Here is a 12,500-nt window from a genome sequence, read left to right on the forward strand (position 1 = left end):
CGACCGTTTGTTTTTGTTACGGAAATTCGCATTGCTTATCGTAGCGATTTGATTGGATGAATTTCAGCTTTGGTTTGAATTTCATATATAAAAATTGTTCCGCGGCACGCAATGCCTCTCGGTTGAAGGTGGGCCTTTACTTCTACATAGCAGGACTAGTCACGCTGGTAATATCGGGGAGCATGCATGAATAACTGGGAAAAGTTAGTATGTGGTAGCTAGGCCAGGAAACCTGGCGCAGGTTTTACATAAAACATGCTACATACTCAACTTCTTAGAGTGTCACGTGAAGTGCTAGCTAGGTTTCTACCCCATATGAACCATGCGAGCGTTAGCCCTACTAATGGAAATGGCCCCACACAAGGACATGGTTCATATGGGGTAGAAGCCAAGCACTTCACATTACACTCTAATCAGTTAACTCTGTTCAAATAGTAAGTGCTACACGGCCAACCTTTACAAAAAACGTAATCCTTCCTTGTACTTGTACTTGTTCATTGCCGTGAGTATAACATCTTCAGTTCCCAGGACCTACTCCCGTCTGACCTTGTAGCTCATGATCAGTCGGAAGAGCAGCGGTGATCAAACCCGAAGGTCGTGGATTCAATTCCCAACCTGGTCAGAGTTTTTCTCTGTTCTTGTGTGGGCCCATTTCGATTAGTAGGGCTCACGCACACATGGTTCATATGGGGTAGATACTTAGCACTTCACATTACACTCTAATAGTTAAGTCTGTTCAAATATAAGTGCTACATGGCCAACGTTTGCAAAAGTAATCCTTCCTTGTACTTGTACGTGTTCATTGCCGTGACTATAACATCTTCAGTTCCCACGGCCTGCTCCCGTCTGACCTTGTAGCTCAGTCGGTAAAGCAGCAATAATCTAACCCGAAGGCCGTGGGTTCCATTCCCACCCTGCTCAGAGTTTTCCTCTGTTCTTGTGTGCGCCCAGTTCGATTAGTAGGGCTAACGCTCACGGTTCATATGGGGTAGAAACCTAGCACTTCACATTACACTCTAATGAGTCTGTCATATAAGTGCTACACGGCTAACGTTAGATTGCTTTCTGGGATTGCTATTTAGGCCATTCCCGACAGGCGGACCTGTAAAAATTAAGGATTGTCGGCCAAATTCATTTGTCATTCGTTTCATCCTCAGTAAATGGCCCTCCTGCTAGATTCACTAAGGCCTCGAAATAATTAGATGACAGTCTATGTTCTGGTCCACTGGTCACAACCTTTAAGATTTGTTGTTGAAACAACTGATAGTTGCACTCATTAGCCCTGAAATGCCCTCGAAGGGAGTAATATCAAATAACAATGAAGGATATTCATTTATTCATGTAACGCACTATTAGAGCACCTACCAGTCAGTCTCTGTATCATCGCTTCTTACTTCAGCTATTGCATCTCTTACGGCAACATCAATATTGACAGCAACTATTGACAAACAACAATAGGGTCAGATCAATCTAAATCGTTTTTCTTTTTTTTTTACTCACAAGTATGCTTTTCAAAAAAGAAGGCATATCCAGTGCTTTGGATAGGTGGGTTATAAGAAGGGGGAAATTAAGGAACGAGAGAACACAAGTCAAATCATTTTAAAAGTAAAGGAGGCACCAACTCCGCAGTCCCTAGGGTCTATTTAAAAAAATGATGACCCTCAATTGCAATTACAATTATGTCCCAAACATTTCATTTGTTTTTCAATGGATACCATGGACCCATGTGCATCCGTTTGTACTTTTGGTATATTAATATTTTGAGAGGGGAAAACCAGCATTACTTGAAACATATACATATACATGTACATGTACCCTGAGAGAAAGGGATCTTTTCTGATATTGTACATACACATACCTTCACTGTAATGTGATGAGTTTTGACCTTAACAGAGGGAACATGAACAACTAATTGAAATTATGAAATTTTCAACATCAGATATTGTGTTCCTAAATGTAGCTTTCTGATCGGTTCACTCAATCTCGGTTATCTGCTCATAAATGACCTACAGTATGTCGTATGGAAACTGATTACGTCAAGTGCCGCCAAGCTGGGAACTGATTGGCTATAATTTTCAAGTGTCCAAGAGTTCAGAATTTAAGGAAAATTTTATAAAACAGTTATTATTCCATTGGCGCTCGTTGGATATGAGACTAGTGATAGCCAACTAGGCACTGTGTTGGCTATTTACCATTGCATATCCAATGTGCGTACATGGAATCATTAGTGAATATTCCTTAACAGCTAGTAACAATGTACAATGTACCATACATATGTTATAAGCAGTCACTGCTCGAGTCTTGCACTGTAACTTTAGATTTTGTGAAAACGTTCTTTTTATAGTGTCAGTGTGACTGCCAATAAGTAGTATTCATTGAGCATTGCCTCCCACAAAGTCCCTTCAACAATGTTCTTATGCATTATTGACATCAGGATGGCTTAGTGGTTATCAACCGTGCCTTCCATCTCTGCAAACCAGGTTCAACTCTCGACCTTGAGATCGTATGTGGACTGAGTTTCAGTCGCTCTCAACCTGACTGCGAGGGTTTTTCTCCGAGTACTCAGGTTTTCCACCCTCAGCAAAATCGACTCCCAGCCTATTCCATCTGGCTGTGGTGCTGTGCTCCGAGGTCATACATGGGTCATGTTCAGGGGCTGAGTGCCTAGCCGGCAGCACAACTCCTTCAGTCCGACCTCGTCGAGCCGCACCCTTAGCAATCCAGTCTGCGACTGCGTGTAAGGGCGTTTAGCAGGTCAGGCATTCAGACATTCATTCATTCGACCAATTCTTACACAATTCTGACTACAAATATGTCCAAGATTTTTAGGAGGATGTTTCCTGTAAGATGTATACTATCTTTCACATGATGCCTCATTGCCACTACTGGCTCATGACATGATGTACAATGTACCCTGACCAACACATGGTCATTGAATCAGTCACATGAATCAATGCTGTGTGGGACTCAGCAAGTGTCAATATCAGTAACGTGTAATGTGAGTCAGTTGAACAAGTCAATTATTAAGCACACTTTTCATAAAAATCAGAAGATGTAATTCATTTGTGGAAGTCTGCATTAATGTTTCATGTCGTAAACTACTGCCTTATGTTAGATGGTAAGTTTACTGATCACTTTGACTCTGTCAATGATTGTGCATTGCTCTTACCTGCATTTGGAGTCTGGAAACTTGCTGCTGCTTTTCCAGTTTTTATAACATTACTGCTACTAGTGAAGCCACGATCCTAATAGTCATGGAAACAATAAATTATTACATAATGACATTACAGGTGGCCAGCAAACGTGCATGATGCAAATATGCCTGGTGTCTTTATAACATTATAAGTAAAAAAAAAATACAAATTGAAGCATACTGAGTTATTATTCTTTGTTTTCAATAACCTTGGACAGACATTTCTGCATTTATGGAAGCCTACGGATGTACATTTCCTTTTCTCATTGATGAGTAGCATGATCACGGTACCCATTTCTGTAACATACCTAAAAATTGTGAAATTGTGTTTATTGGGGTGAAAATCACTTATTTTGGCTTATTTCACACCCAGACTTACATATCTTTCTAATTGTTCGGAAAATATTAATGTTTGGTCCGTTAAAACTGAATTTTTGATTTACCCATGACCCCTTGCAGGCGTGGTCTTTCATACAGATGGTCAACTTTGAGGCAAATAAAAAGTAAAAACAGAAAGCTTTCACTACATGGAGGATAGCATCCCCTCATTTAGTTCTATTGACATCCTAAACGCTGGCTTTCTGCTCCACTTGTTTGCTCCACTTTACAATTTGAGGTCAGATGAGCAGATTCTCTCAATTTCCTGAAAATTGCCCCTGAAAAGACATTGTGGGCTTCCCAATAATATCCACAGAGGAAAGGTTACTAAGCCTTGTGAAGCACATGGAAATCATGGCTTCTTTGCGAAGTAGATTTGTGATGTTCACTGGCACTCAAGACTAGGTTCAATATGGCCCGGCATGTTAAAAAAAACGTAGCGACTCAGTCAAAGGCTAATATTTTCGCGACCCTGAAAGCTACGATGACGAAACTGTGGAAATAGCTAGTGGAACTTGTGAGCATTCAGAAAATGCTTGATTGGAACCCACTTACGCCTTGGTTGGAGCAGGAGCAACATTGAGAGAAGTAGTCTCGAAAAATATTGTTGCGTAATTGCGGAACAGAAAAAGCGTAGCGACTGTTTTGAGGAGTGAATTCTCCATTCGTAGTGAATCCCTCAAACTAATTTTTCTGTATGTTAAAGCACAAGGTATGAGCATTTAGTTGAGATGGTTTTGAAGCCACAGATATCAATTGAAGACTTGTTTCAAACTATAACCTAGTGAGCGCCAGAATTCCAAAACACAGCGTTACAGTAAGGAAACTACGGAATTTTGAATCTTTTTAATGTGTTTTAATAAACTTGAACTGTTTTAATTTGGCTCATATGTAGTATTTACTGCGTGTTATCACTGGTTATTGTCCGTTAATCCACATAATTGTTCTCTCTTATGAAAAATGGTTTTGAAGACTTTCAATTTGAAAATTGTGTTACGCGTTACACTCAAAATTTGCCTATTTTTCTATCCTTTTCCTTTGTTTTCTCAAGAAAAGAAAGTCGCTTACCCTTTTTACACCCTGTATGCTAATCAACAAGGATAACCTTAGCATTCAGCAAAAATATAGCTTCATTGAAGACGTTAAACTGAATAAATCAGGAAATGTTTGTGAGTCACCCTTAAGTGGGTATGGTGATTGTGCTACACATCATTGTATCTATCCCCCATACTACTGGCAACATCCTACATGTGTATAAATTACTATAAGACAATAACCTGTCTATGAGCAGCATCTGCAACTTCAAGCACTTTGCTTGTTCTTCCGCTAAAAATGTAACAACAAAAATTACTTTTTTATGAAAATTATCAAAGGATGGAAAAAAAAGCAGTCATTCCACGTAAATCATTGATAATTCAGTGAAAAATTGTCCAGGATGGTAAATGTTGTGATTTAATAACTAAATTAGATACTTAATAGAAAAGTGTGATGTATTAAGTGAGTAATATTCACTTCATAAAAACCTTTAAGGTTGAGATAGTCTTAAAGGATGTCCCTCTAAGTCTTAAAGCAAAATGGCAATATTATATGCTTGGAGGAAAAAGTGTATCACACAGTTTCAGTTAATTGAAAGGGGAAATCAAGTCACCTTTGGTCAGACAAAAGTTTTATCATCTCATCCTGGCTTAATTCTGCTCTTTGTGCTGTTTCTATAATAGAGTGACAGGGCTGAAAAAATTAAAGGGAATGTCACATTTAATAAACAATTTATCAAACAAACATACAGGGAAGCTGCTCACAACCTGTTGACAGTACTACAAGGCATGAAATGCTCCACTCATTTAGCTAAAATAACAACTCTTTGTCACAAGATCACTTAAAAATTAACTACTGTACATGCATGTTTAACAAAGTTTACCATGTGCATGTTGGTTCTTGCTGTTTCTTAAAAGGGGAAATCAAAGAAGAACTGCTTGAATTCCCAAGTACGACATAAATTTTACTAGAAACCAACTTGAAGGATTTTTTACAATCATATTAGTCAAACTCATGAAGTACCCATCCAATCACGATTCATGAAGCACAGCAGAGGTCATATCACACTAGCGTCTATGCCTATGTCTACATATTGTCTACAGTTGCAGGTCAGGACGTACTTTATATCAACAAATACATGTACATGGATATACAAAGTCTGTGAATACAATGTACAGTGTTATTGTCTAACGTTACCTTACATTTTGCGCTAAAGTTAAGTTCAATTGCACTTACGATTGCTGTTAGCAATCAAGAACAATAATATTAATGTTCTGATGTGCAAGCATTCACTTATACCTCAGATATTCATTATTGCTGACAAATATCAATCCCACCACTTCTATTAGCAACCAATTACTTTGCCATTAATTTTTATAGTTCCTTGAGATTTTACTCTTTTTATGTATGCGTTGAACATGCATTACTCAAACTCATACTTCATAGGACTGTGAGTCTTTCATGGAATTTGTAGGTATGGTACATTAACTATTACAATGACATTTATAACAAATATCTTGGTGTTAAAACAAGATTACTCTCACCTGAAAGTGTTCCTGAACACTACCATGTACAACGCCAAACTTGCCCTTTTTAGTAAATGGGACACTATCTCCAATCCAGTGAACATAAACAAATTTGACAGTTTTCTCCACGTAACTGTCAACCAACTCTTCCAGTCGAACTGCATTTAAGAAAATAATTAAATAAGACATAGATGTTATGGAGGCAGCTTGGCTGAGTGGTAAGAGCACCAAAACTAGGTGTACTTGCTCTGGGTAGTCCCCATACAAGCTATTGGGTTGATTTGTAAATAGCCAATTGGCTATGCATGAGTGTGGATGAGCAATTTTCACCTTCTTGGACTTGTTCCAAGGTGTTCTCTGCTCAAAGAGTAGACCTTAAGGCAGCTGTTGCTAAAGTGACGATCTACCATCACCAGACTTATTTGAAATGTCGCACTCGCACCGTGGAAATTAAGGGCAATACTTGTGTCTGACTAAACCCTTGTATGAAGAGTAACAACTGGAAAAACCGCTATGGTAACTTGCCAGTTTGTATATATAACAGGCCTTCTGATATTACGCGATGGTGCGATTTCGCACAATCGACCTCAAATCGCATCCGATCGCACAATTCACGAAAAATCGCATAATTCACAAAAGGACGCACAAAATTCATAAAATGAAACATAAATCAAGACGTTTCTTAGAAATTCCTGCATAAATACGCCATTTTTAAGATGATTTATCTTGGAAAAAGGCTAAAAAGCCTTTGTCATCTTCGATTTCGTAAACATTCGAAGTTCAAGGTTTTATTTTTCATGTCGGGGACCTGGTACGAGTCTCCTTCTATTGGTGCAACACAAACACGTTCTTATATACACACCACTGAAATGACACAGTTGCCTTCTCTTATAGAAGAGATTTGTGAAAAATAAGCGAAGTTGTAAGTTTTTCGGCAAAATGTAGTTTCTTTCGTTGAAAACTGATAAAAACTTACTCATGGATAAGTTTGTTGTGAAAACGCTCGCTTTTTCTTCGACGAAGAAGGAAGTTCCCACATTCCGCCCGATCTGACAGCTCACAATCGAGCAAGAAAGTACCTCACAGGTACGCTCCACGTGGACGATGGACTGATGTTTTTCTTGTCGTGCAATATTAGGGCCTTTTATACGAGAGAAAATAAGCCGCGGCTTACTCTGGCCACGGTGTACAAAATGCGCAAAAGGAACTATTTATACGAATATATATTCCCAGGTCAATATAAGCCGCGGCTTGAAAAAGACGTGAACGTAGATTTTGTACCATTTATACGGGGTGAACATTCGAGTCTTCTGTAAGCCGCGGCGAGAGAAAGCCGCGGCTTATTTTCTATCGTATAAATGGGGGTTTGGCCCTATTGTGATTGATCATCTTCGGAAGTTCGTGGTTGACGAGCACCTTGATCATTCATTTGGCATGTTAGCTGTGTCCTTTCAACTTTTCAACTTTTATTTATCCCAACTAATGTCGATCGAGATACATAATTACTGTTCCTTTGTGTTCAAAATGTCTTTAGGGCAGCAAAAAAGTGTTTTTCTTAACCTGAAACCGTATAAAACAAGCTTAAAATTGCTGAGAAAAAAATCGCATAATTTACATCATTTATCGCATAATTGGCCTTTCTAATCGCACAATCTGCCCTGAAAAAATCGCATAATTTGCATTTTTTAATCGCACCCTATCAGAAGGCCTGATATAAGGATATATAATCTTCACTCTCCCCAATTATCCTGGAGTCTCCCGGATACAGAACGAATCTCCCGGGCTTCCGTATGTGGTCATCAAATCTCCTGGATAAAAACGACTCTAAACCTTTTGAAGACTTTGTTGTATTGTAGGCTCAAATTGCATTCCCAAGTTAAAAAAAAAATTCGATTTTTTCAAACTCATCATTTCTTAGTGCATTTCTTCATCTCTGAGTTTCAAACACATGTTGATAGAACTAAACAAAAATGACTTTCTTTATTTCAGTTTGTTGTCACAGTCATATAACTGATTGTTTGATTGGATCTCCATTCAACCAATAAAAACTCTCTGTTATTAAGTGCCCTGTTTTCCTGCAAATTTACCGTTCAAGACTCACATTCGCAGTGGAGTATTGTAGATTAGTATATACCACACAGGTGAACAGTGCTCTCCGAGGGCGCTAATTGGCTAACTCGGAGGTGATTATCCAAGTACTATTCACCTCCGAGTAGCCAGCGCACAAGATTTGAAACTCTCTACTGGATTTTACAAAAATAAAGTTTTTTGGTTCCTTTTTTATTAAACCTGTGTAGTACGTACTAAAACAATTATTCACCTCAGTGTTGGTGAAAGTGGTGGATATTTATCTCGCCTTATTTTATTTTTATTTTATTTTTCTTTTTCTTTTTCTTTTTTTTTTTTTTTTTTTTTTTTTTTTTTTTTTTTTTTTTTTTTGGGGGGGGGGGGGGGGGGGTGGTTGTGGGTGGGTTGCTGATGTGGGGGAGGGAAAAATCTCCAGGTTTTAGCTCTGCAGAGTTAGGTATGGAGGTATATCTATTATAATAACAAAATGCATGCAATGATCAGTATTTGAAATAAAATCGTGCAAATCGTGAATGCATCAATCCAAAGCTGAATGACAACAACCCGATTCTGCAAATGGCCATCACAGAAAGAGGCATAACGCAAAAAGGCTTGACACCAATAGCCATAACGCCAACAGCCATAGCACAAATAGGCATCACGCAAATAGCCATAGCGCAAATAGGCATAACACAAATAGGCATCACACAAAAACACAACGCAAATGGCCATAATGCAAAAACTTTAAAAGGATAATGCAATGAAGCATAACGCGGAGCCATAACGCAAAGAGACATAACGTAAACAGAAAGAAAAAGTTTGATGGCAATTATATGTCCTTCCCTTGAACAATCGAATGAGGTTTTTTTAGAGCTGAAATTATTTACGGAGTACACAGCTAGTCTCCATTATTCAAAGGGCCTTTGCATCATGGCCATTTTGCGTAACGGTTATGCCTTTTGTGTTAAGAATATTTGCATTATGCTTTGATGCATTATGCCTTTCTGCATCATGCCTTTCTGCGCTATGCCTTTTTCCATTATGCCCCTTTGCATTATCACTTTTTGCGTTATTCGTCTTTACATTATGGCTATTAAGCGTTATGCCTCTTTGCGTTATGACTATTTATGTTATGCCTTTTGCGTAATGATTATTTGTGTCATGCCCATTTCTGTGATGGCTACAATGTATTTGCAGACTTGGCTTGTTGCCATTCAGATAAGGATTTCGATAATTCTATTTCAGTACTGAATTTTGTCACAGATATACATCCATAGTTTGGCACCTCTGGTATATAACATTGAGAAAGATAAAGGTGTTTTAACTGTAACTGTCTGGTCTACTTTAAAGAGAAACCTATGGGGACAAAACCAGTCTACGGGCCTGTATATGACATTCTCATATCTTCTTATCCTTTACTATACCTAATGCATACATGACTTCACTATCTTCCAGATGACTGGTCATCTCATTTGCCCCTTCACTTCCTTTTCCTTTACAATAAATAATATTTGGGTTGCCTTCCCAATGTGCTGCCAGCATCCTGTAAAATAAAAATAAAAAACTTACAATGTAAGATATTCAATTTGGCTAAATGTCAGACTGGTTATATCTCACCAAAGCCATTCAACATCTAAATGAGATGCGAAGCACTGGCATTCATTAGCAGCTGTAGAACTTGTACAGTTAGTTGTTCTTTAAGTTTTTGAGATACCTTCCCTCTGAATGCTCTAGCTAAACGATACTCAACCCTTAGTTTTGCATGGACATCAAAAATGAAAACTGAAAACAAACGTTTTTGCATTTAAGAAAATTATGACCCCTGAACAGTAAGTGTCATGCAACTGTAAGAGGATGACATTACCTATCCCATTACTTTTGGCCGGGTCTTTAGGTCCAATTTTTCGTGACATCTTGTGATATTGTGAAGAGGGCATGATTTAAAACACGAAACGCCCAAATAAAGGAAAAGTACATTTTTTGCAGAATGTGAGGTGGCTGAGGGGAGGATACCTTGACAAATCATTTCCAATCAGATGATCAAAAGGTACAGAAACAACCAAAAATATTTGTAATAGCAGAGGCGTAGCGTGAGATTTTGAAGGTGTACGCACACAAACAGGGGTTTACAGTACAAGCAAAGGGCAGACATAGCAAACTCTGTTAGACATTATCATCATAACATTTCCAACCAGGAACTGGGGGATTGGTGATAAGACTAACACTGTGTGGGGGCCTCGCAGGGCAGAACTTTTTTTTTTTTTTGCTTTTGTCCGCTATTACGTTTCTTGCCGTTATTTATAAGGCCTGGCCAAACGGGTCCAACATGTTGGTGCAACATCATCCAACATTGTTGAATGCAACATGTTGCACTCGTTTGGCCACCATGTTGCATGGTGTTGGATGTTGTTGAATGAAGTTTGATTTCCATCAAACATGGTCTTCAACATCATCCAACATTTCTTTTGTTCTAAGGAGTGAACAACAGTGTTGCATTCGTTTGGCCATCGCATTCAACAGTGTTGCACGAGGGAGTGTCCACTAAGGTGACACTGGCGCTGTCAGTATCCATGCTGATGGTTAATTTGTTGCATAAGTGTTTCGCGCGTTGCCATGTCAGTTCAAGCTACAGAATGGTGAATGAGCAAAGTCTTGAATGTCTGAGCGATGAAAGCTTGAGCAATCTCTCTTCAAACAGATAGCCCTTCTTGTGTTCAAAGCTCTCACTGGCATAGCGCCAATGCATCTGCAGGATCTTTTGCAAGTCAAGACCCTTCCTCGCACCTGGTGCAAAACCTTTGGGGACCGCGCATTTGCTGTTGCAGTTCCCAGATTCTATTGGAGAGAGTGGCTCTGCTGTTAATTTTGAAAGGAACTTTAAAACACCAACATGGTGAGAGTTTGTTTGCTATGGATTCTGGGTATATTTTGATTCCAGACCCTTGAGTCCAAAATGCTGGATCCAACATGTTGCATTCATTTGGCCACCTCGTTCGACACTTTTCAACAGCATCCAACAATGTTGGATCCTTTGGCTAGGCCTGTATGAGTTAAATGAAAAGATGCTGGAAATACTCACACAGAGAGACACCAGTATAATTCGAAATTTAAAAAAACTTGGCCCGATTTTATAACGACTTAATGCTTCCAGGGAATAAAGTTTTCAGGATTTGAGGTGTACGCACGGGCGTACGTGCATAAATGAACGCTACGCCCCTGAATAGACCTTGAATAATTATTGCACTCAACATGTTATCTTGTATTTTTGCATTCCTGTGTATTTGTTTAAGATACACAAAAGCTCATATCCGATTTAATGTGCAATGGACATTGTACATACGGGCCAATTCAAATTTAGAAATATTTTGATTTTTACCCAATCCAATCAGAAATATTGCTAAACTTTATACGTACACTGTATTTTAATGTGTCTAGGTATACAGTACTTATTAAACGCGTGCATTTCATGTTAAATTTCCTTCGATCTGTATCTGAGAAAATTACCAATTTGTAGACGACTCATCACTCCTGACATCCATCATGGCGTCCTTAAAAGAACCTTCATCTCTGACTTCTACTTGCGTAGACATATTTGCAATCTAGGACAGCAAAATTGAGAGCAGATGCTAACAGCGTGCAACGGTTGTCTCACAATGCAGGTCAAACCGATGTCATATTGAAACAATACACTGTATACACGAAAGGATTTTTTACCTTGATAAACTTATCATTTCATTAAATCTGCATTCTTAGTGATATTACATGTATTCAAGGGGAAATAGACGTTAAAGAAATCACAAAATTATCCTACCGATTTCCTATATACTCAGAATTCCTGGTGGTAAAAAGGCCAACGCACCTATGTGAGAAAAACACAATTGTACATGCGAGGATCTGGGGCCCAATCTCTTCATTGCGGAAATGACACTCCTCTTCCGGTATGTGAGGTGTCACGCATGCTATCATTCGGTGACTCTTGTACAAGTCGAACTTCACGTTTCTCTTTTGCTAAATAGAAAAATGTTCACCTGGCAAGGATGAAGGGTGCCTCGCGTTAATTAAAAACGTTGCCATTAAAGTCAGAAAACTTCGACCTTAACAAAATAGAGTCCTTAGGTACCGCTGGACACCAAAAGTACCTGCCCGTGATCTGCATGTCTGTACTGCTAACCGCTTAAAATCACCAAGATTTCAAATGCAAATGTAAATGTTTATTCGACTATTTTGGTTGTCCGATGTACAGGCCAGTGATAGAGGAAGGGGAAGGTTCGAAATCCATTGGTGTCTCTCAAATTCCGCGA

The 12,500-nt window shown here is 38.8% G+C and overlaps 1 protein-coding gene across 2 annotated transcripts in view; it reads right to left on the minus strand.

Moving 5' to 3' along the window:
• LOC137986293 (uncharacterized) overlaps positions 1 to 12,085 on the minus strand; it is a 17,845-nt gene extending 5,760 nt beyond the window's left edge. Inside the window, exons 1-8 of one of the 2 annotated variants that reach the window (XM_068833500.1) lie at positions 12,011 to 12,085; positions 11,704 to 11,798; positions 9,624 to 9,742; positions 6,151 to 6,290; positions 5,220 to 5,299; positions 4,849 to 4,897; positions 3,170 to 3,245; positions 1,366 to 1,438 (exon numbers count right to left, since the gene is read on the minus strand). In XM_068833500.1, coding sequence (XP_068689601.1) covers positions 1,366 to 1,438; positions 3,170 to 3,245; positions 4,849 to 4,897; positions 5,220 to 5,299; positions 6,151 to 6,290; positions 9,624 to 9,742; positions 11,704 to 11,789 — 623 coding nt within the window. In that variant the 5' untranslated portion in view covers positions 11,790 to 11,798; positions 12,011 to 12,085. Of the gene's footprint in view, positions 1 to 1,365; positions 1,439 to 3,169; positions 3,246 to 4,848; positions 4,898 to 5,219; positions 5,300 to 6,150; positions 6,291 to 9,623; positions 9,743 to 11,703; positions 11,799 to 11,913 lie in introns of both variants that reach the window. The other variant, XM_068833501.1, reaches the window with a different exon arrangement.
• Positions 12,086 to 12,500: the final 415 nt, after the last annotated feature.

The sequence above is a fragment of the Montipora foliosa genome, chromosome 2 (assembly GCF_036669935.1).
Source record: "Montipora foliosa isolate CH-2021 chromosome 2, ASM3666993v2, whole genome shotgun sequence".
In the NCBI taxonomy this organism is placed as follows: domain Eukaryota; kingdom Metazoa; phylum Cnidaria; class Anthozoa; order Scleractinia; family Acroporidae; genus Montipora; species Montipora foliosa.